This window comes from Peromyscus eremicus, chromosome 16_21 (assembly GCF_949786415.1).
Source record: "Peromyscus eremicus chromosome 16_21, PerEre_H2_v1, whole genome shotgun sequence".
NCBI classification, from domain to species: domain Eukaryota; kingdom Metazoa; phylum Chordata; class Mammalia; order Rodentia; family Cricetidae; genus Peromyscus; species Peromyscus eremicus.
Genome location: NC_081432.1, coordinates 63,820,552 through 63,845,366, shown reverse-complemented (window position 1 = coordinate 63,845,366; position 24,815 = coordinate 63,820,552). Strand labels below are relative to the sequence as shown.

Sequence of the window (24,815 nt, the reverse complement as noted above, 5' to 3'; positions counted from 1 at the left end):
GGAGAGCAGGTAGGCTGACCCCATCCCTTCGTTGTGGTCCAGGAGTTATAGGGAGAGCAGGTGGCAGGCTGACTCCATCCCTGTGTTGTGGTCCAGGAGTTATAGGGAGAGCAGGTAGGCTGACCCCATCCCTGCGTTGTGGTCCAGGAGTCATAGGGAGAGCAGGTAGGCTGACCCCATCCCTGCGTTGTGGTCCAGGAGTTATACCCTTCTTGCTCATTGACTTGGATTTCTCGTCTGGGAGCTTCCTGTTGATATGAGATCCCTGTGCAATACAGCCCAGTACCCCTTGTAACACCTTTGCTCAAGAAGCAAGAACTGCCTGGATGTGCCAGCCAGAGTGGGGTGAGGTGCCAGCCAGTGTGGGGGTGAGGTGCCAGCCAGTGTGGGGGTGAGGTGCCAGCCAGTGTGGGGGTGAGGTGCCAGCCAGTGTGGGGGTGAGGTGCCAGCCAGTGTGGGGGTGAGGTGTCAGCCAGAGTGCGGTGAGGTGCCAGCCAGAGTGGGGGTGAGGTGCCAATCACCTTTCTGGCTGAGAGGGCTCTGTTCAGTGGCCTCTTAGGCACTCCTCCTGATGTCCCCAACTGCGGCCACCAGCTTCTACTTTGTTCTAGTAAACTAACCTCTTCCTAGATTTGAGCATGAGACCAGGGTTTGAGAGGTGTGAAAACCTCTGGGCTCTGCTGCTCGCTGGCTGGGATTCTGAGAGGTGCAGCCGGCCCTGTCAGGCATAGAACTTCCTGGGGAAGCTGAGAGAGTGGGGTGTGTTGGGAGGTCACGCCTTGCTGTGGTACCTATGTCTGGATCTGCCTCAGCGCTTGTGACTTCATTGCCATTGGCTGTTCCTTTGGTGCCCTGGTCTCTGTCCTCTGCTGTCATCTCGGGTGGCCTCACGCTAGCCCGGAAGTGTGATGCAGCCTTGGTGGGGTCCTCCCACCACACACAACAGCCCTGCCTCAGTAGTTTTTCATCCTAGTCCCCCCTGCCCATGACCTGAGCAGCCCGCAGTCCCCACCCAGCTGTGCCTGGTTCTCCCAGGTCAGCTGACTCCTCCAAGTCTGGCTTCTGATGACCACAATTCAGATTCAGTTCTCAATTCTATTTCCTCCAAACTAGAGCTCTCCTTGGAAACTGAAATCCCACCAGTCCCCGAGGCTCTTTCACGTGATCCGGCTCTCTGGTTCCATAACTGCAGACAAGCAAGCTGCAGGCCTCCATCGGAACTATGTAGTTCAGCACTCAGGCCCAGGTGTGGGACCCGGAGCTGCGTGCCTTTCCTTTGCCCCCTTCCTACAGCATGGCAAGGACCATCCGCCTAGCTGTGCTTGGCCAGTCCCAGCACGGGTCTCCATGTCCTCCGCTTACCCGTTCAGGTCAGTCACAAACGTGAGGAGCCTCCCATGGTACAGGGACCGTGGAGAGTGTAAGAATTCTAAATGAAATGTGGTGAGGCCCCACAGCACAGGAGCATGGGAAGATAGTCTGCTGCTCTTTGGGTTCTCTGCTAGCCTTCAGCCATTCTCAGAAACAATGCCTTCCTTTGGGACTCTCCCACATCTGGAAAAAGCTTCCAGCCGGGGTCATGGTAGAGTTATAGAGCAGCTGAGAAAATGTAAACCAACTTGGGGCTCCTCTTCAGAATCCTTGGTCCCTGCTCACATGAGAAGTGGGCTGGAGTTTGGGGGGCATGAGAACATCAAGCACATCAGTTTCCGTGGGATGGAGGAGCTGTGTGTCTGAGATCAGGTCTCGCCCAGTCTCCTCACTACAACGCTTCTGTGGCTCCTCCTCACACGACATTTCCCTCTCCTTCCTGAAAAATGGATTTCTGTCTCTACCTTCAGTCCTGCCTCCAGGGAGGATGGAGCCTGGAAAGCTTAGATGCTGCAGGCCCTTCCCACCTTGTCTGGAGTGCTCCCTCCTCCACCACCCCGGCCTTGACATGCCCACCCTGTCTGGAGTGCTCCCTCCTCCACCGCCCCGGCCTTGACATGCCCACCTTGTCTGGAGTGCTCCCTCCTCCACCACCCCAGCTTTCACATGCCCACCTTGTCTGGAGTGCTCCTCCCTCCTCCACCACCCCAGCCTTGACATGCCCACCCTGTCTGGAGTGCTCCCTCCTCCACCACCCTGGCTTTCACATGCCCACCTTGTCTGGAGTGCTCCCTCCTCCACCACCCCGGCCTTCTCATGCCCACCTTGTCTGGAGTGCTCCCCCCCTGCTCCACCACCCTGGCCTTCACATGCCCACCTTGTCTGGAGTGCTCCCCTCCTCTACCACCCTGGCCTTCTCACATGCCCACCTTGTCTGGAGTGCTCCCTCCTCCACTACCCCACCCTCCCCACTTCTCATTTCAGCCTTGCTCCCTTTCTGTTTCATTATGCATCGGGGAGAGTGGTATTTTTATTGCACCGTGTGCGTGGGGACGATCCTTCTGTGTGTTCAAGTACTACCAGGTGTGGCCACAACCAAATTCCCACTCACCTCTCCAGTGCAGCAGCTCTGAGTTCTTGCTCATACTGCATTGTACTTAGCGGTAACTACCTACAGGGTCTGTGCTCTGGACCAAACCTGTGTATGGTTTTGGCCAGTAGTGTTTCAGGAGTGACTTTCAGTCCAAGCAGATGGGTACCTCGGTTGTCTTGTCCTTAATGGATGTGTCTGAGGTGAGGTCCGTCAGTGGCCCTGGGTCCCTGATGAGGCCCCAGCTGCCCTGTGCTAGCCCGCTCTTTAATATGGCCTCCGTGTGTTCATCTCATTCCCACCCCGTCCTTATCTCTTGTAGCACTTCTTGTTCTGTAGGGTGTGCGGAATGTTCTGTGATAGCCACGTTTGGGAGTTTGAATGAGTGAATTATTAGGTATGTAGCAAGCCAAAGTAAAGTAATAAATAGCTAATGGAGGGTAGGTAGGTAAACAGACAGACAGACAACAAAACACCATTAAGCCAGGTGCTTACAACATCCAGCCGAAATCGGTGGAGGAAGTTGAGGCAGGCGGCTAGAGTTCTGCCTGAGCTTCCTCCCGTGGCTGAACTGGCCCTCGTTCCTGCTGTGGGCATTTTCCTGTCACGGGATAAACAATAGTAACATCTGCTGAGTTTGCATTCTGGCTCTTCTCAAGGACAGTGTTTTCACTCTCTGTATTCCTGTTCTCTCCTCCCCGTCACTCACTCAGTTGAGAGGAGAGCCCTTACCAGACGAGTGTCCTTGGAGGACACCGGACACAGGCATGCTTGGGTTTGAAATAGGGACAGGCAGACCCACCTCAAGAGCTGGCTTCCCTGTGAGCTCAAACAGCCCGTGACAATATGTTACATATTACATAGGAGATATATTACAACAGTATCAGCTACTCCTATGGGGAAAGCTTGACCCACCATATCAGGCTCTTCTTAGCGGCTGCTGCTTTTATTGAACTTTGGTTATGAAGGACTAGAAGACACCTGGTCACCCAGCTTATTCCTGCCTTAGCCTCAGTCCCCAGCTTCTTTTCTCACATCTCCAGCTGCCTTGTGTCACCCCACTCTTCCGTCATCCTGGAACAGTCTACTGGTTGGATCTGCATGCACCAGGACCTAGTTTCCTGTTTGAAATCGTTTCTAGGGTAGATGCAGCGCCTTGGGTCAGGCAGGTGGACTGAAAAGGTGGTTGGGTTTGGTAACTGGTCTTGCAGTTGTTGTATACACTCCAGGCGGCCGTTTCCAAAGACGGGCACTGGTGCTGTTGGATGGAATAGCTTGATGAAACTCTCGGTCACTTTAGCTGTTGGTGACAACAGGTCTCATGACTCAGGAACCTTACCAGTGCTTGACCAGATGGGGCTGGGGGATTCCCTTTGTTCTAGAATGCATCTCCGACATGAGAAACTTTTGGGGTATTACCTCCTGGCTCGGGGTGGCAGTATAGCAGGCAGGAGTGGTTTGTCTCTGTGGTCAAGAATCAATCTCTCTTTTTAAATCCTTTTATTTAAATAAAGGAAAGCGAGCCAGTTTAAAAAAAAACAAATGTGGGGTTGGATCCCTGGGTAAGAGTGCTTGCTGTACAAGCGTGACAGCTTGAGTTTGGATCCTCAGAACCCAAGTAAAAAGCCGGGGTGGCTGCGCATGCCTGTAAAGCCACCACTGCAGGGTGGAGTAGGCAGAGCCTAGAGTGCACTGCTCATGCAGTCTAGCCTGAGTGACAGGCTTAGCGAGAGGCAGCATCTCAAGGCAATCGGCAGAAGCAACAAAGGCGACACCTGACGTTATGCATGCACACGTGCAATGTGCATGTGAGTGCACACACACACACACACACACACACACACACACACACACACACCAGCTAGTACTTAGATACCACCCAAATGTCACAATCCCGAAATTTGAGAGCCTACATCCCAGAGTCGTGCAGGTGTCCCATGTCAGAGCACATGCATGATTTGTCCTTCTCCCTAACGCCTACTGTTCTTTATGACCTTTGTGTTTTCTGTGTGAAAGGTGGTGGGATTTCCATATCACCTCAAACGATGTCTTTAGCAGCCAGCGCATATTCCCAGCCAGCCTGTGGAAGCAAAGCTTTCTAAGCTGGGCGAGCTCTGATGGCCTGAGTAAATGAATGGTACAAAACAGGCTCTCCAGTGTAGATTGAAATCCCAGGTATCTGCTCCTGGCAGTGGTTCCCGCTAACCACGGCTGGCAGCAGGAACAGCGGGTGCAAATCAGTAGCAGGATGGGGGGTGGGGGGAGTGGGGGAGTGATTATTGATTTCTGGGCTATAAATGAAAGAACAGAGGGCTTCTGGCTTCACACCCAGGGTCTGCCTGGCTGATTGAGCTGACCTGCTACTCCAGGCAGGAACCCCCATTTACAGGAACATATTTATTTTTACATATCAATGTACTTGATGCACTTGATTGAGTATTATGGGTTTGGCCCCAGGAAACTCTCCCGCAGTTTATAAATAGCAAGTCCAGGGATGTAAAAAGATTCCTGGAATTAGAGAAGTGTTTTTCTTTTTATGAATCTCCTTTTTTTGTTGTTGTTTGCTTTTGTTTTTAAGACTATTACATTTACTTTGCAAACACTTGTGTTTGCATTTCTAGAAATATACTTCTTCCAAATGCTTAACAATGCAAATTAACTCCAAGTAACAGTCATCTATTATATTCCAGATTCAAAACCTAGTCCCAGCTAGGGATGTAGAGTGTTTGCCTAAGATGCATGAGGTGGGCTCAGTCTCCAGAACCACCACACTGAGTGTGGTCACATACTCCTGTAATTCATGCACCTAGTAAGGCAGGAGGATCCTAAATTCAGTTGGAGTCCAGCCTGGGGTGCATAAAACCCCATCTCAAAACTAAACACACTGCAGCCTCCATCCAAAGTGCAACTTTTGAGGCCTTCTTCTCTGGAAGCAACTTCAGTTGCTGTTGGAAATGGAGTTTTTTTATCTGGCAAGAATGTGGCCTCAGGGATTCACAGCTGACACCATTTCTCAGGCTCCAGGGAGATTCCACTGAACCCAGTTTAGCAGACTTGTTCTGTGGGCTAACCTTTTCTCTCTCCATCCTTTTTACAAATTCCCACAGAAATGGAGATCTTCGCCTTTTTCAACAGACCGAAGAGCCAGCAGAAGGGTCGGCAGTACTATCCCGTCACCATCCCCCTCCAGGTCTCCAGGAACGGCCAGACAGTGAGCGGTCTGGACGCCAGCTGGCTGGAGCACATGAGTGACCATTTCCGGAAAGGCGGTGTGCTGGTGAACGCTGTCTTCCACCTCGGCATGGCCAACGGTACGGAATGCCTTACCACCCTCTTGTTCTGTGATCTCGGCTCTTTCCATCCTGAAAGCTGCATGGCCAATAAACACACAGCATTTGATTTGTAATTAACATATCTCAAGCCGATCTCATAAAGGCTAGACCCTCTGGGAAGCGACCTGGTGTCTTCTCGGATGAAGGTGGTTGCTTTGCCTTACTGATGGTCATTTCCATCTTTGTCACTTTGAGAATACAACTGCCTGGGACTGTTAGTTACCCCCTCAGATCATGCCACTCCAGAAGTGCAAATTGTTTGTAGACACTCTTACAGTCTGGGGTAGGAAATAATGGCAGCACCTGGCTCCCATGAGCTGTTGCTGGGAAACAAGCCTCCTGAATCTCAAGTGCCCAGTACTCTGCCCCACAAGTGTGCTCGTCTATGGGGCTTTGCTGCATGAAATAGTACTATGGATGTCAGCTTCTGAGGCAGAAGGAAAGTCTGTCCACAGTGGGGAAAGGTTTTGAGCCAAGAAAGGATTAGGGGTTAACATGATGGTGAGTTGAGTCACCTTCAAAGACAAGGAAGCAGTTTGGGGTGTGGGGCAGCATGGACAGGTCTGAGGGTTGAGTCAGCAAGACTCCTAAGGAAGTGAGATGTAACACAGAACTTGGGGATCCCAGCAGAGCCTGACAGGGGATTGATAGCAGGTTTGATGGTGTGTAGCTTCTCGGGCATTAGCAGGGTGGGGAATGGAGTTTGGATCCTGTATTATCTGTGCAGTGCCAAGCAAGCATTCTTAGAATAGAGATCCTATTGTTCTGAATGTGTGGGCTCTGGATGTTTCAAAGCCTGGAACGATGATAAAGCACAGACAGGTCTTAATTTTGGATGCAGGGTCCTTGCTTATTTCTGTTTGTCTATCAGAGATGTGGTCAACAGGTCGTTATAGCAGCAGCAGGCATGGTGAATGGGTGAATGATGTTAAATGACTGAGTGGCTCAGAAAAGCATTAGAACAATGCTGTCCAGTAGAACTTTCTGTGATGGTAGAATGTTCTGGATTGTTCTATCCCACATGGTAGCCACCCGCCATCTTGGGCACCTATGACATAGAAACTGAATTTTACAGTTTATTTCACTTTCATTAATTTCAATTTGAGCCATCTTGGGCACCTATGACATAGAAACTGAATTTTACAGTTTATTTCACTTTCATTAATTTCAATTTGAGCCATCTTGGGCACCTATGACATAGAAACTGAATTTTACAGTTTATTTCACTTTCATTAATTTCAATTTGAATAGCTATGTGTCTCAGCAAACCTGTAGCTAATTTACTGACATCTGAAGGATGCACAGCTGGTAGCAGCTACTCGGGAGGCCACTGGGTAATTGTTTTTCTCATCTTAGCAAAAGCGGGGTATTGAAAGGGGTGTCTTCGGCCCCATCATCTGAGCCCTCCAAAGCCACCCATTGTACCATGATGAGGGCTCAAGAGACGGAAGCCCAGCCAGCCTCTGGACTCTTCCCTCACTTCACTGGCCACGCCTGCGTCGCAAAGCGCAGGGATTTGCCGGGGCTTTAGATCGGCTTCAGCCCTGTCAAATGCTGTCACAGCCTCCTCTGGCCTTAGCGGCATCAAACCAACCTTCCATCTTTGAGGACACATTGTGAAGAATCCGCTGTGACCACAGTCCCTGCAGCCCACACCACTGCAGTGGAAGCTGCCAGGCAGTGCCGTGAAAACTGGGGGCAGGACTCTCTGGAGCGGAAGCCAGGCGTGAAACCTGTGCTTCCCCGGTGTCTTTCCGCTGTGCAGAGGGAGACAGCAGAGCCTTGGGGGCTCAGTGGTGAGGGCGGCTCTGCTCTAAGGGGGCTGAGGGTCCCCGCTGGCCAGGGAAGAAATAGGCACCTGACCTTTCCCAGAATTCAAAAGGAAAGCCGTGCTGAGATCCTTGCCAATAGCCTGGCGGGGAGAACCAGTCTATCTGTCATGACTTCTAAATGGGTATTTACATTACTGTTCAAAAGTATTTTCCACAGAGCTATAAAATTAGTAAAAACTCTGTCCTGCAAATAAGGTAAGGCCTCAGTCTGAGACACTCGGTGACTCCAGCGTCTATTTTTACCTTCCCAGGATATAAAAGGCTTCATTCAATGCCAAAATTGGGGTTCCTGTCCTGTTTTTTTTTTTTTTTTTTTTATTAATACCCGAATGGGCATGATGCCACCTCGGATTTGATTGGGTTCCTATTCTGGGCCTCTTAAAGAGTTAAAGGGAAGGAACAACAGGTAGCAGAGGGAAAATCTCCTATATAGCTGACAGAATTAACTGTTTGAAAGGAGCAGGGGAAGGGCTTTTTTATTAGGGATGAGGAAACACACACAGAACAAGGCACACAGGAAGACCCTCCTGCAGAGCAGGAACCCAAGATCTAGTCTTTCCTTGAGGGCTGGAGGTTTTGATGGTCTTTGAGATGTCCTCATCCCCTAATTTAAGGTCGGTCAGTTTGAACAAAGACAGGGAAGCTGATGGGCCACAGCTTTGAGGTAAGCATGGCCTTATGAGACCTTGACCTTGTCAGGCTGGTGTGGGGGCAGGACAGGTAAGCTGGGCCTTTGTCTCAGGTCAGGAGTGTGGGGAAGAGGAACACTTGCTATCTATTAGGGACCTGTCTAACTCCAAGTCCCTTGGGCATGTGGCACAGGAGGGAAACCTGAGGGGGATGGCCCTTTCTAGTCCTGGAGGCAGACCTGTGAGCTAGGGGCTGTTGTCTTCTTCATGGGACAGCTAGGAAGTGTCAAGAAGTGGAAAGGAGAAAGAACGGGAGAGGAGCTGGAGGTGGTAGGGATCATGGTGGGAAACTGTCCTCCCAAATGCATTTTGGTGATTCTTGGGGTATGGAGAGGAAGGCCCCAAAGTCACCAGAGAGAACCGCAGAGATGAACCCGGGCTGCCTTGCAGTGCAGGCGGGCCACAGTGAGTCTGTTTCTGGAAGGGGGAGAAGGGAAGGCCTTGTGCTGACTGGCTGCATGGGGCGTTGAGTGGCTTCCGAGAGCCAAGGGCAAGGTCGGGGTAGCTGGACGTTTACACCTGAAGACACTGTAGGTGGCCGATCTCTTACCCATGACTCTGTCATCTCCCTGCCACTGCCAGTGGCCCCCACTCTGTACAGTCACTACTTTGGGGGCTCACTTTGCCTTCACGGTCCTGTGGTCCTTGCTGGCCTCCATTTGTCTTTCTTGTTTGTGGTGCTCTCCTCCTGTAACCCCCTGGCGTTCTCTCTGCACCCTCCCTCTCCTCCATGTGCCCTGTGTTCATCTCATCCCCATCCTGACCTTGCCCTTTCCTTCCCTGGCAGTCATTACTCCCTTTGTTTCAAGAATATCCTTATCGCTGGTTATTGGAACCAGAATCCAGTCCAGCAACGCACTGGCCAGGGCAACGCCATCTGCACTTTTGCCTAGAGGAGCTTTTCTTCCTGCCTGCTGCTGGAAGGGAACACAGCTTCATGGCCATGGAAGGGCCCGCAGTGTGACTCCCTCAGCAATGCCTCTTGGTGTCTTTTTGCCTGTTTGTCTAGTCACTGTTTCCTATAAATTTGAAGGTAGTTCTACAAGCTGGCTAAGGAGGACTTGGCTACAATATGTTCTAGGTGGCGTGTTCTGTCCATTGCATCAGACAGGGGTCATCCTTTTTGTTTTATTTTGGTTTTTTTGTTTGTTTGTTTTTTCAAGACAGGGTCTCTCTGTGTAGCCCTGGCTGTGCTGGAACTCTCTAAACCAGGCTGGCCTCAAACTCAGAGATCCGCCTGCCTCTGCCTCCTGAGTGCTGGGATTAAAGGCATGCACCACCACTGCCTGGTGACAGGGGTCATCTTAACTGGGTGTCTCTCTGTTCCTGTTCCCCCAAGCCCTTTTTAAAATGGTTTATTTATGTGTATGAGTGTTTGGCTGCATATCTCTATGTGCACCACATCCATGCCTGGTGCCTGTGGAAGCTAGAAGAGGGCACAGGATCCCCTGGCACTGGAGTTACAGAGGGTAGTAAGCCACCATGTGCAACCAGGAATCAAATCCAGTTCCTCTGCAGGAGCAGCAAGTGCTCCTAAGAGCTGAGCCATCTTTTTGGCCCCCATTTCTGCTCTTTTGAAAAATTAAATCATCTTGAGACTCCTAGATGCCTTTGCTGCTCCCCAGTCTGAGTTAGCCTAGGTTCTCTGATGGAACTGATCATACGACTGGCTTGCAGGGCATGGTCAGCTTAGTCTGATCATGGCCATCTCACAGCAGAAAGACTGAGAATCTACTACTTGTCCTAGACTACAGGTCCAGGAAGCTGGCTGATGTCTCCCCATTTGTCCGATCTATGATCTATGAGGCTGGGTGTCTCCCCGTTCCTGATCTGGGGCTTGAGTCCTGGGAGTCTGCTGTAGAACTGTTGGTTCTCAATCACTGGTTGGGTTTAATGCAGGCTGCAGCAGCAGGGTAGATGAACTTGTCGGCAAGCAGGCACACGGCAAATGGGCTGCCTCCAGGAGGGGTAGCCTGCATTTAGGATCCATCTTCCTGATTCAATAATCTGATTAAGAAAATGCCTTGCAGGTGTGCCCAGCAGCTGGGGTTTTAGTTGATTCCAGATGTGAAGTTGATGACCAAGATTAGCCAGCACAAACAAACAAACAAACAAAAAAGCCAAACTCAGGTCCTTGGACTTGTCATCTCAGCCCTCATTTAACTTCACACACACACACACACCTCTAACCCCAGCACTCAGGAGGCGGACCTCTTTGGTCCATAGAGTCAGTTTCAAGACAGCCAGAGCTACACAGAGAAACCCTGTCACAAACATTAGCCACCAGTCAAAGCCGTGGTGAATCTGATGTCATCTTTTCAGATACCTAGCTGATCCAGCCCCCTGAGACTGGCAGGCCATGCATGTTAGGAGTACGTACACTGCCTTAGAGAGCTGTCCATCACTGTCACACCCCTATGCAAAGCAGCATGAACAGGGAAGATTTGCTGTAGCTTGTACTTTTAGAGGTCTCAGTCTGTGGTTGGCCCGCTCCCAGGCATCATGACAGAAGTCATGACCTAAAACTGCTCACCTTATGCAGCTCAGAAGGTCTGGGGACAAGATCTGCATTTCTAGGCATGCCACCAGTGACCTACCTCCAGCTAGGCTCTACCTCTTCAGTCTCCCACCACCTCCCAGAAATGCCATGACATTATGACTTGATCGGTGGATCCATCCGTCCATGAAGCCTCAGCCTTTGGGACTTAGTTGCTTTAAAAAGACCCACCAGATGGCAATCAGACCTTCAACATATGAGCCTTCAGGGAACATTTCACATCAAAACTTTGTATATCTATTGCAAATAAGATGTCTATGTGTCATAAATACTTCATACAGATATCTTAGAAACCCTTACACAGGGCCTTTGTTTTTTAGTATCATAGTGCCTGAACCCTGGAACTTCAAAGCAGAGAGAGTATGGTGCAGTGCATAGTGTTAAGATAGGGATCGTGTGAGCCTGATCCATTTCATGACCGTTTCCTCACACCATTTGGCTCACTGTAGTGGCTTGAACTGCATTTCAGATGTAATTTGTCTTCCCAATACACATAAACACGGACAGATCATTTCAAAAACAGGGTTTATTTTATTTTAAGTTATGCATATGTGTATGAACATATGTGAGTGCAGATGCCTGTAGAGTCCAGAGGCATTGAATCCCCTGGAGCTGGAGTTACAGGTGGTTGTGAACCACCTGATGTGTGTGCTGGGAACTGAACTCAGGTCCTCGGGCAAAGTAGGAATTGCTTTTAACCGCTTGGCTATCTCAGTCCCTCATTTAACTTCTGTGGCCTTCGCTGTTGTGTGTGCTGGAAGAGTGATAGCTTACAGGCCCTGTGGTAGGATTCAGAGGGAAATTGTGACCCAGGGTGCTTCATATGCAGTTCAGCTGTCAGCTTGATATTGTCTAGAATCCTCTGGGAGAAGTGGCTCTGGGCATGCTTATGGGGGATTACCATGACTAAGTTAATTGAGATCAAAGTACCTGTTCGTTGTGAATGGCACCATTCACTGGGTTGAGATCCTTCCTAGACTGTATAAAATGAAAATGAGCTGAGCAGATGTCCATTGCTCTTTGCTTGTTGACTATGGATGAAGCGCAAGCATCTGCCTCAGGCTCCCACTGCCATGACTTCCCAGCCATTGGTAGACTGTAACATTGAGCCTTAAGCCAAGTAAGCCCTCGTCCTTAAACTGCTCTTGATGGTGTGTTTCCTTATAGCAGGACAGGGATTCAGACACTTCCCCACCTGGGCGAAGAGGAGTGATTCCTTTACTAGAGGTCAGAAGAAGAATGCAGGGAGGTGGGCAGGCCCACGGCAGCAGGAAGGGCTCAGGGTGGAAGAGAAGGTGATCTGGGCTTGGTTAACCAGTGATTATGTTCTCAGGAGATTGCCTGACAGTATGGCTACCCATGCAGTTATGGTTATTGAGTTAGTTATAGAGTTGGCTGGGGCTATTCCTGGAATCAAGATAAAGCTTCCAGTGGAGAACAGGGCCCTCTGAAAATCCACAGAACTTAACTGTCCACTTCAGTGTGGACAGTCAAGTCCTACCCTAGTTTGTTCAAAGAACCATCAAATAACATTCGTTTATAAACCTGCAGAGACTAGACAAGCTGATTGAGCACTTGGCCTGGTGTGCGCATTCCAGATACTTTACCAGCCAGTACCACAGTCTGAGCTTGGAAGTGAACTCTACACTTAATATCTACAGAAGAGAACTGAGCATAGAATTTACCTCTTGAAATGGTATGCTAGATTTTTTTCCATGTCCTTCTTGTAAATCACAAGCTTGGAATGTTAAGGTGGCCTTTTGCCAAAAGACCAGCATCAAATATTTATGTAGCACCCCGGCACATAGCTCTTTGTGCACTGTAGGGAAGCATCTTTAATAAAAAATACAGTGACGACAGAATGCTTTCCATAAGTGGAGGATGGTTTAACCTTTTTACATCAGGAGTCTTTACTCTGAAATGGACCTATTTACACTCAGGTTGTCACACACTTCAGGGAGGCTGAGCAGTAGAGGGAATGAGAAGAAGAGCAGACAAGTCCATCAAAGCAACGGCTCCTTAAAAGCCCAGCCGTCTGTCCTCCGGAGTTCACTGACGTCTGCCGTTACAGATGACCAAGTTTTGACAGCTGTTCTGAAACTGCTTTGTTGTAGACAAGTAGGTGATTCAGCCTTCTGTACTCAGGAGGGCAAAGCAGAGCAGCGGGCATGAGGTGGGGAGACAGGCCGTGGCTGAGGAGGAAGGGGCGGGAGCCAGACACAGTGGGAAGGGCATCGGGAAGGCCCACATTCGCCCCCTCTACCTGGGGGTCTCAACTCTGCCTCACCGCACTGTTGACAGACTAAAGCCGTGGTATGTTTGTAGAAATGGGCATGTTAGTACTTACAGCCCAGCAGGTGCCTTTAGAGGGCTGGGTGTTTCGGTTGAGAAGACGTAGGGAGAGGCTTTGGAAGTTGGATGGCTGTCATCCCTCAGTATCCAAAGGGTTTGGTCCACGGAACTCCGGTGTTCGGATCTGCAGATGCTCATCCCCTTGTGTAAAATGGCATACTGACTCTATATAGCCTCCTGTGCACTTTAAGTCACCACAGGATGACCTATAATATTTAACTCAGAGGAGATGCTGAATAAATGGTTTGTCAGAGAATAATGGCAAAGAAAAGGGTGTTCTTGTTTAACACAGATTTTCCTGTTTTCCTGTATGCTGTTTGTCGACTCCATAGAAATGGACCCTGTAGAGGCAGAGGGCCACTTCTGAATTTTCTAGAGGTCTAGAGGAACTGTGTACTGTGCTGTAAGATCCTTGAGAAGCTACTGTGTGTCTTCCCGTGTTGAACAGCCATAGGTCAGGACTGAGGAAGCTTTTCTTCAGCATCTTAGGTAGCTCTCCTGTGGCAGGGGCTCTCCCCTGGCAGTGTTACTGAGCACTTAAAGCTGAGCTGGACTTTGGACTGTGCTTGTCCTGGGCCCCAGTACACATAAGGCTGTTCAACTGAGGGGCACTTCTCCCTGGTCATCTGTGTTACTTGTCCTTTGGAGACCAGCAAACTAACACTCAGGGCACTCTCACTGAGCACTAGAGAGACACAAGCTTGCCGAGGCTGGTGCATGGTAGAGTCCCAGATGGAGGGCAGTGGAGGGGGGCAGGGGAGGTTAAAAAGGAGCCAAAGTGTGCACTTGGCTCACTTGGGGGAACGTAATGAAAATGGAGTGAGGTCAAGGCTGCTGGTGCTCCAGGAATCACTGAGCAAGTACACTGGCTTCATGATGCTTCATCGAGGTTGAGCATTGTCAATCAGTTCATTATTGCCACAGGAATGCCATGTAACAAACCATCCCCAAACTCCTTGGCTTAAGAGTAGCAATTTATTCCGCTGGGTTTTCTGGTTGGCTGGAGCTCTGTTGTGATCCCTACCAAGCTCCTGCACAGTCTGTTGGTGAGCTGTTCCCAGCTGGTCCACTAGGGCAGCTCCACTCCACATGACTTTCATCTTCCTGGATCCAGCTGACTATATGGGGCATGTCCTTCCAAAATGGTAACAGAGACGTTGGAGGTCAGATTCAACCCCATGCATGGTTTCAGGCTCTGCATCTTGCCTGTTATTACCTTGGAGAAGTCTTCTTACTGTTCCTTTCCCCACCGGTCACCTGAGTCTCAGGTCTCTTCTGAGGACTCTGCAGTTCGTGGGTCACTGGCTGCCCCGCCCCACTGCGCTTGCCCGCAGGCTGTCCCCTTTCTGCCAGAACTCAGGACCCTGGAGATCCACATCACCTGCTTGCTTAGTGCCCTTCCTGTTAAAAAAACTCTCAATACATAACATCTGCAGCTTTTGTGTTCTCCACAAATAAAATTTAAAAGACATCAATAGGAGAAAGTTATTGCAACAATAACAATAAATAGAAGGCTGCACTTACTATTCTTTATGTATAAAAATTTTATAAATACCTAAAAATATCTAAAATCCCAATAAAAATGAGCAAAAAACACAAACTAGACATTAATTCTCTATGGCTAATAAATGTTGAAAAAAAATCTCCTGTTTATCAGATTGGCAAATTTTGAAAAGGAACTGTTCAGAGCCTACAGAGGTGTGGGATGGAGGAACACTGGTGGTGTTGAGAAGAATTTTAGCTGCACGACTTCCTAGAGAGCAATTTAGGAAGGTCTGAAGTGGCTACCCCGGAAAGGCCATCCTGACACCCCATCTTACTTCTTTTAGTCTGTCCTAACAATGATCAGGGCTCTCAAGAGTATTTCTCTGTAATCATTACTTGTAAAATTACTTAAAAGCAAAGCAAAACAAGACAAAAGCTAAAGGAGGGGGCTAGAGAAAGTTTGGTAGGTGAAGTTGTTGTTGTGCAAATATGAGGCCCTGAGTGGTGTGTGTTTGTAAGCCTACAGGACGGGGGGGGGGGGGGGGGGGGGGGGGGGGGGCTTCAGTAGACATCTACTTCCCCCATTTATTGAGGCTGGAAGCCCGTGACCCAAGAGCGAGCAAGTTCTGCTTCCAGCTCGAGCTCTCTTCCCGCCTCGCTCTCCCTCTTTGTACACCTAGGAGTAGGAGGAGCAAGCAAAGCAGCAAAGCATCATGGGACTTCTTCCCTCCCAGAGATTGAGCTGGAATCTGGCTGGTTGGTCAGCAGTTCATTGAGACTGAGCAGTGTTTGCAGAGTAGATTGTTTCACAGATGAGTAGACAAGTCACAAGGCACAGGCACATGTTCTGCATGGCAGACTCGGCCCTGTTCCTTCAGACCTGGTCACTAAGACATTCTCAGGTAATGCCGCCCGTCCCCAGTCGGCTTGTCGGACTGTACAGTATGCAGAAGCCACTCTCTTGACTGACAGTGCCCAGGAACATTTCCAGTGGTAAATCATTTGGGAAGCTCCCTCCCAAACCACAGCTCTTGACAGGGGCTGCCAGACACATCCTTGGTACATGACCACATTGCACCCCCAACGCCCTAGAATTAACACATCCAGAGCACAACTGACAAGCTTAGATTTGGCATGTTGAATCTATCCTGTCTTTAAAAAAATCTCTTTTGCTTAAATACAGTTTTCCTCTAAAATCCATGTTTTGCCCTGGGTAAGCTCTTCCCAGTGCATCCTGACACTGGATCATGAACAGGAAGGTAAGCACGTGAAGCTGATGGTGATTACCGATGATGAAATTTGGGCTCATAAAATCAAGGATATTATTCAAAAGTGTGAGGTAAATTACTCTCATTCATCCTGATGGGGCTAGACTCTGCGGCTGTGTATGCCATCTTTAATTAACATTCTGAAAAGATGTTCTGATTGGGATTATTAATGAATGCAGTTGAAAATTCTTGCTGTTTGTAAGACTTCTGCCACAGACAGCTCAGACATCCCCCACCTCAACTGGTTTTTTTTTTGTTGTTGTTGTTGTTTCCACAGACTCTTTCTATGGCCTGACAGATGGAGTATTCATCTTTGAAGCTGTCTCCACAGAAGATAGCAAAACCACACAGGGCTATGACGCTATTGTTGTGGAACAATGGACGGTTCTGGAAGTAAGTGTGGCGCTGCCTTGCCTCATCGCTGCTTTTGTCTGGGGAGAGATGGTTTCATGACTTGCTCCAGCTGACTGTGAGGCTGCTGCCCAGCTGTGCCTTTCTTCTGATGGGGGCTCACCTGGGTTAACCCTGTGAGGACCCTCTTGATTCTCTTATACCCTGCCCCCACCCTGGGATGGACTCCACATCTCTTTCTACAAGAAAAAACATGTATCTTTGCGTATGTCAGACCACCGGGTACAGAGTTGCCTTTGGTTAATTTGCATATCACTGTTAACACAATTGATGTAAAGATGCATGTTCATAATACTGTAACAGTAAGAGCCACATAGTTTTCAGAGGTAGAATCTGGCCAGCTCCTGTAAGCCGTCCTTGGAAGAAATGAACAGGAGCGCTTTGTCAGTGAGCAAAGAGGTAAATGCTGTTTTCAGGATTAGGGTCCCTTGTCTGAGGCTCCACACCAAGCGCTGCAGGACATATTTGAGAAGTGATGACCATGAGACCACTACATAGCTCTGGGTAGGAGAAATCAACCCAGGTCCCGTGTCTTTGAAATAGCTGTCTTCCCTATAAGAGTCCCTGGATTTCCTCCAGCCATGAAGCATGGGTGTTTTAAGACAGTCTCAGCCCATGACTAGACCAGCTTTTCTCAAGAATGACTTTTGTCTAAGTCACACGCAGAATTTCTCAAGCATAGCTATTTGGGACCCACCCTGGAAATATACTTTCAGCCCAGACCACTAATAACAAAATGCCACAGACCTGATTTTGTACCATTCAGGAGACTGGAAAGTCCAAGGTCAGGGTTCCCCTCCCTCAGCTGGTTTCTGTTCAAGGCTCTGATCTGGCTTGTAGAAAGCTACTCACTCAGAGTATGCTTATGGGCGAGAGCCAGTGAGCTCTCTGGTGTCTCTTAGGACATTAATCCTAATGGATCAGGGACCCACTCTTGTGACCTTATTTAACCATATTTGCTTCCTTAGAGGCCCATCTCTGCACTGAGGGTAAATTTAGTTAGGACACAAAATAGTCAGTCTCTAACAGTAACTCTGAGACCAGTCCCAAGAATTTTGAATTTGTAACGCCCTGTTAAATGAGTTGCTGCTGGTGGTCGAAAGATGAAACTCTGAGAATCTCTACCCTTTGAGTTCGTTACCAGCTGGGGACAGGTTTGCAGAAGGCTTGACCCTCTGAAGAGGCTCCATTGAATACTCATTCTGACCCATAGCCAGGCCATCTCTGGGACACATGGGTGTGCTTGAACTTATTCATGCTGCTCTGAGTCCAACTACATCTTCCTTCTCTACCATTTGGCCTATAAAATGCTTTTTTCCCCTTACGCCTGGGCAGGTACCTGAAAATGGGTTTGGAGTTCTAGGGCACGCACTGAAGCAGATCATCCTGTTGGATAAGAGCTTTGTTGGAATAGCCATTGACACCCTAGACACTCATGCCAGAGGTGGACAGCATAGCAGGGCTCTGAGGAGTGTTCAGGTCCATGCCATGGAGTGGGCTCCCTCCGTACAGGTTGGAGAAGGGGGAGGTCTCATGTCATATGGTCGCAGTTGAGACGCCGTAGTATGGACTTGCAGTCAGACTTTCTCTCATTCCTGTGCAGGAGTGGAGTGGGGGTATTGCACTGCCCAGAAGGGAGGGCGGGATCTTGCTGGTGAGTGACTTAATGGGGAGGAGGGGCACACTTACTTAAGCTTACCCATTAGATTCGTTGTGTGTGTGTGTGTGTGTGTGTGTGTGTGTGTGTGTGTGTGTGTTTGTGGGTGCCACTGGTAGCCTTTAGATATCAAGATATCTGAAGGTGGCTGAAGCCTGTAAACTTCCTTGGGGAAATGGGAATTAGGGTGCCATTTCTCCTAGAATCCTGAAGTCCATTAGAGGGTTACAAAGAGTCACACATGCTCTCCCCTGGGGCTTGCCATTTCCTCCCTCTGAGGGAGGCTGCTGCAGGTGGCTGTGACCTGGTTGTCCCCACCCAAACATTACAGTTCCTCTTAGCTTCCACTTGACCCTGTTTTCATGACAAGCAGCTCCCTCCCAGGCTAGCCTCTAACCTCCTGGGCTCTGGATATTATCAAAGTTGGGGTCACAACCTATGCCCCAAGCCAGGTTTGGCCACTGGTCCTCTCAATAAGATAATTATAAGAGTTAGATTTGATAGTGTAAAAAGGAGAGATTTAGTCAATGTGGCCACATTGGAACAGGGGGCAGAGAGATCGAGTGACTCTGTAAGTCCATCTTTACTTCCCAGCGTGGGATTCCTGGGAGAATTCCTGTTTCTTTGGGGTCCATTGTTTCGGTGGTCTGATTGAGAGACAAAAATGTTTCTTTAGATACCCCCGTTCCTGCCAGGCCTGCTACAGGAGTGTGAGATGCTGTTGTCTGCATTTTCTCCTTTCTCACTGGTCAGAGCTGACCTGCCCCTTCATTCCTGGCCTGGCTTTCAGGCCTGGTCCAATTCTGTCACTGTGTTTTGGCTCCCCTTTTTACACACACACACACACACACACACACACACACACACACACACACTTTCACCAGAGAGAGAGCCTGGCTAGCTGTCAGCCCTTAGACAATACAACACTGTGAGAGCAGGAAGCAGACTAGGAACCTGTGCAGACATGGCCCTCCAGTTCCAAGCCCAGCCCCTCAGTGTAGAGAGGAAACCCACGCCCTCCCTCTTTCCATTCTCAGTGTTGTCAGGGGACACCAACGATGTCTCAGAGCTAGAACAAATTAAAGAAGAGACTCTAGTCTGGTCTGGTGACCTGGACCTGTAATTCCAGCTCTGGGGAGTGAGACGTGAGGATTGCCCAGAGCTCAATGCCAGGCTGGACTACATAGTACGACACTATTTTAATCCCCAACTCCAAGGAGAAAGTAAATTGAAAACCGTGACTGTAGGCCCTGGCACACAGAGCCACTCTAAACAGGAGCCCATCCTGCCTGCTGTCACTCATGACACGATTCTCCACCTACTGCCTTGGTCTTAGTCTCAAAGGAATTTTGGCTAGGGAGTGTGTGAGGACAAATAAGGCAATTGCCAGGGGTGGTGGTGCCAGGTTATAAACTAAAACCAGGTCTCAAAGAAAGAAAAAGAAAATAGTTGTGGGGAGCTGGAGACATGGCTCAGTGGTTAAGAGCACTGGCTGCTCTTCCAGAGGACCTGGGTTCTATTCCCAGCACCCACATGGCAGCTCACAATGTCTGTATTTCAGTTCCAGAGTATCTGACACCCTCACACAGACATCCATACAAGCAAAAACACCAATGCACATAAAATAAATAAATAAATAAATAGATTAATAAGAAAGAAAATAGTTGTGTTGCCTTAATTGTAAATCCATAGCCTAAAGTGCCAGGTACCTGGGAGGAAGATAAGAGGAGCCCCTGGAGGACATTCATGTGGGGGATTTTCAAACTAGAGTCTGAGTAGAAAGGGTAATCAGTTGGAAAGAGCAAGTGCAGAGCAAGACAGAGGGAAAGAGACAGATGGGTGGACCAAAAGTCTCCGAGTCCGTGTGTCTGGACATGACAGCCCAGAGGAATTGTCAAAGCAAATTGTCAAAGCCAAACCAAAGCTCTCACCTTAAAGGGAACAAGAGAGTTTATTCTGGAGCCATTTTGAGGGGCCATGGCCTGGGAACACAGATTTGAGTTGCCCAAGTTCCATATTCCAGTGTGGCTAGTAGGTTTATTGGAAAGGTCGGCTAAAGTGAAGGGGTGAAAACCAAATGCACATCTGTTAGCCGGTGCTTTTAAATTGGGGTCTCTTGGATGGAATCCCACCTCGCCGTGTGTGAAGCGGGGGCAATACTGGCTTCTTCAGACCGTAGAGAGAGAGCTGAAGGCCGCGTCCTGGATTTTCATGATTTCCTTCTAGACTTCCAGTTTATATTCTAAATTGTTTAGACTTCAAAAAGGATTCAGCTTCATTTCTGAGAAAGGAGTTTAGCCTTCAAAAGACTCACCTGAGTTCTCTGAAAAAGAGCGGTTTTGGGGCAGTTTATCCGTTTGTTTGTTCAATGGTTTAGAAGATGAAACAGCCTAACTCAACACTCTGCTATTGACCTTCATTCCCATCCCTTAGTTTTCAAGACCGGGTTTCCTTTTGTGGTCCAGGCTGGCCTTGAACTTGTGATGTTTGTGCTGGAACCTCAGGCCTGCACCATCACACCCAGCTTCTGTTGAGACATTTCAAGTTGTGGTTATGGCAGCCCACATTTGGAAGGTCATCTAGCTTTGTGATCTCAGAAGGTTTCATGAGCAGTTTGGCTGCCACATGATTCCAGTGTTGACCCAGCGTTGAAAGGCTGGATTATCCCTGACACACCTCAGAGACTTCTCCAGTCCCCTGAGAGGAACAGTCTGTGCAGTGGTCCAGACAGGCTTTTCGTCCCACCGTGTAGCTCTCCATCTTACTCCAGGCTGTCGTGAGAGACCAGGTGACATGCTGTTCCCATCACTGAATCTCCATCTAGGAACCCCTGTGACAAGTCACGGCTCTCATCCATTCTCCATGACCTTCTGCAGGGTTCTGGGCATCAGTCCTTTTTGTAAAGGCTCCCAGCCATCTCTTTAAGTATTCATTCGAGGATCCACCACATGGATTTGCCAGAGTGTAACTTCCATTCTGCAGCATCTAAAATTTACCACTTTCTGCTCTGACAAAGGAGCCAATATTTATTCACTCAAACCATCTGGAACATTTTTTTTTTGCCATGATTTCTCCAAGAAAACTGTTTTGGTTTTAAATCATAGTTTTTCTTGCCACAGTCAAGAGATCTATACCTTTTACCTGTAATTCAGATGATTTTCCATGAATCATCATTCCTATGGAAGGACCAGGAAGTAAGACGCAATCTCTCCCCAGTGGTAACTCCATCCTGTCCCACTCCAGAGCAAGTCATAGCATGTGGGGGGCTTGGGCAGAGTTCTCCGAACCCCAGGTCTGTGTGGGCAGCCTTCTCAGTGCAGTGGCTTTTATCCAATCCCGCACCTCCCCCCCCACCTTGACCATGGCGCTCCAGTGTCTTGGATCATATAGCTGCACACCTTTCCTGGACGATGGGCTCATCTCTAAGGTTCAGGATGCCTTGGGAGGCAGTATCTATTAACTTTAAAGTACCCACTGCCAACTTAGCAGTTCTGTCTCTCCCATTTCCAAATTCTTCAAAACGGAAAGACAGGCAAGGGAACGAGCAACTGAAGGACAGACAGCTCAGGCTGGGGTGGGGTAGATCTAGTAGAGGAGGTCTGGAGTCTAGAAACAACCCAGGAAGGGCAAAGTCCCCCGCCTTTTTTGGTCTGCAAGTATCAGTTGCAAAGATACATTCAGTGAATGTGTTAAAGAATGCCAGGTGATTGGGACCGTAAACATCTCTCTTGGCCAGGCATTCCTGGGGGGGCCAGTAGTGAGGAGGGCAGGCGTTCAGAAAAACAAGTTACAATAGTTATATGGACTAAAGTACTATAGTTTATGGAAGTGTTGTTGTTCAGACAAAGTGGAGGAACTTTACAGAGTGTGAATAATGTTTTCTAACATTTGTCTCTCCCAGAGAAGCAAATACCGGTGTTCATAAGGTACAGAAGGGGTGTGGTCTCTGCAGTTAGTGGTGGGGAAAGAAGAGACAGCAGCCTCAGTGCCCATGTCCCCACCGGTCTTGTATCACTCTATCCACACTGACAAAGAAGGGATCCCGGAAGTGTTAAAGGGACAGAGTCGCAGAAGCTGTCCTGCTACCGTTCTGCATTGGTGTGTTAGCTCTGCTACCTGGTTGTTGTCCAAACAGCTAGATACTGTGCAAAGGCGTGTTTCGATGCACATCAGGGAGCTAGAAAGTGTGATGCCTTTCTGAGTGTCGCTGATCCTTGCCCGATCAGTTGAAGGCCTTAAGAGACTGACTTCTTCAGAAGAGATCCTGTTTCCATTACTGCCTTCAAATTCTAGTTTGCCATGTCTGGTCTTGGAATCTGCAACCTGTTCTGCGTATTTTGCATTTGTCAGCCTCCATAATCATGGGAGCCATGTCTCCAGAAATAGGTCTCAATGTGGCTGTGGACATCCTGTTGGTCATCTCTTAGGTCAACTCTAACACAGCTCTGTGTAGTATGATGCCGCCAGTGAGGGAAAACATCACCATTTTCATAGGCTTAATTAGTTTACTTCATGGTGCTGGATTTGAACTCGGGGTTTCATGTGTAATGGGCACATGCTCTACCATTTAGCAGCCCTGGGAAACGGGCATATCATGCATGATTGCGTCTCCAAGGCTGCTGTGTAGAGTGAAATTGTCAGTGTGTTTACATGGGAAGAGTCTGTGGGAAACCTGATAGCTGAGGCAAGAGTGGGGAGCTGTGGGTTGGAGATTTCATCAGAGTCTGATCTCAAAACAGTTGTTCCTGACATTATGTGGCTTGGGGAGATGGATCGGAATGGGGAAAGGAGAGGCCAACAGAGCCTGGGGCTGAAGTTCCAAGATGAGAACAAGGGCCATGCCCCTGTGTGTCCACTAGGGTGTCTTCTGCTGCTGACGGAGGAGAGCCAGCTAGAAGTGGTTTTGGCAGGAGTGGGGTTTCACTTTATGAGCCAGAGCAACAAGCTAGGAGTGTGGTAAGGAGGGTCACAAAGTCAGTCTTTTCAACAGTTTGTGGATCTCTCCACGGTTGGGAACCTGCCAAGTCTCCCCTTAGGATCCTAGTCACAAGGTGACGAGGCATCAACAGGAGCGGTTCCTTCTCTTCTTGTGTCCATCCTTATCGCAAGTCAAAGCCTCTGTGGGAAGCCCCAGGTTCTCCCAGCGGTTGGCTGAGCTGAGTTACTGACTCACATCACTTTCAGGAGTCAGTTATCTGGGACTGAAGAGCGTATTAGCTGGGACAGCAGTATTCGACACTGAGAGGCACATGGTTCTCCCATGGTGACTTCAGGGAAGGTGTTTAAGAAGAAAGGTCTCACTAAGGTGACAGCTTCCATCATAGGGTGGCGGAAGAAAAGTATAACTTTTAATCTGTCTACACATTTCTTTTATAAACTCCATTGTGTTGTCTCTGACATATCCGTGTTTTCCTCCAGATATGAGCAGTGAGATTATTTGAAAAATTCATCCAACAAGTAAGTGCTGAATTCCTATTGTGTGTCAGCAAGCATGAGAATGTGATGGATGGAGGAAAGTCAGGCAGGAAGGATTGATTCCCTTTAACTGAAGAGAAGGAGTGTGGGCATTAAAAATGGCTTCTCACCTCCTGGCCTTTCCATATCCATCAATAATTTCTCTTCCTTGTCAAGCTCCCTGTGGGGTGAAAGACTCTAAGTCGCAGGAGCCTTTTAATGCTGATGGGGGAAGAGGCAGGCATGCCCCTGTGGTGGAGATAGGGGCAAAGTGCATTTAGAGTCCCATCACAGAGGAAGAGCAGATGGAAGAAGTGATCTCAGGTTCAAATCCTGTAACAAATGCAGTGGTGGGGTCTGTGTGCACAGAGTACGTTTGTGTGTGAGAATGCAGTCCTGTGCATGCCGCAGCACCTATGTGGAGGACAGAGGACAGCCTGAGGAGGTGATCTCACAGGTTACCTTGTTTGGGAAAGGGGGTCTCTGTGGTTTCCCTACCGTATACACCAGTGTGCTGGCCTTTCTCTGCTCCCGCCTCCCTGTAAGAGCATGGGGATTGTACAGACGCTTGTCTTAGGTATCTGGCTTTTATTTGGGTTCTGGGGATTCAAACTCAGTCTTTATGTTTGCCCAGCAAGCACTTTTACCTGCAAGTAATCACTCCAGTCTCACAAATATATATAGCCAGAGCCTTTTTTCTGTCCCACCTGGGCAGCAGCTGTTTTTATAAAATAATCACTAAGGGGCTTAATATTAATGACAGACTATTTGGTCTATGACTCAGGCTTATTTGTAGCTAGCTCTAACATCTTAAATTAACCCATTTCTATTAATCTATATTTTGCTACACGGCCATGGCATTACCGATCTGCTGGCATCTTGCTCCTTTGCAGCTGGATGGCATCTGCTCTGACTCCACCTTTCTTCTCCCTGTATCTCTCCTGGCTATAACCTGCCTTGCCATAGGCCAGAGCAGCTTTTTTATTAACCAATTATAGCAACACATATTCACAGCATACAGAAAGACCATCCCACAGCACTTCCCCTTTTCTGTCTAATCAAAGAGGAAGGTTTTCATTTTAACATAGTAAAATTACATGTAACAAAATAGTTACCAAGCAAGAATTACAGTTAAAATATCTAGTCTATTTGTATTTGTATTTGGCAAAATTAAAGAAAATACCCTATCATCTATCCTGTCTTTGTGAGTCTAAAGTTTTACATCTAATTTATATTTTATTATAACTAAGGAAAATTATAATTATAACTATTTAGTCTTCAGCTCCATCAAAGACCCCAGGATGTAATAAATATTAC

The 24,815-nt window shown here is 48.6% G+C and overlaps 1 protein-coding gene across 1 annotated transcript in view; it reads left to right on the top strand.

The window, feature by feature from the left end:
• The window catches only part of Rftn1 (raftlin, lipid raft linker 1), a 196,992-nt gene that overhangs the window by 135,587 nt on the left and 36,590 nt on the right, over nt 1-24,815 (top strand). Inside the window, exons 6-7 of the mRNA XM_059281590.1 lie at nt 5,569-5,772; nt 16,254-16,369. Coding sequence (XP_059137573.1) covers nt 5,569-5,772; nt 16,254-16,369 — 320 coding nt within the window. The remainder of the gene's footprint in view (nt 1-5,568; nt 5,773-16,253; nt 16,370-24,815) is intronic.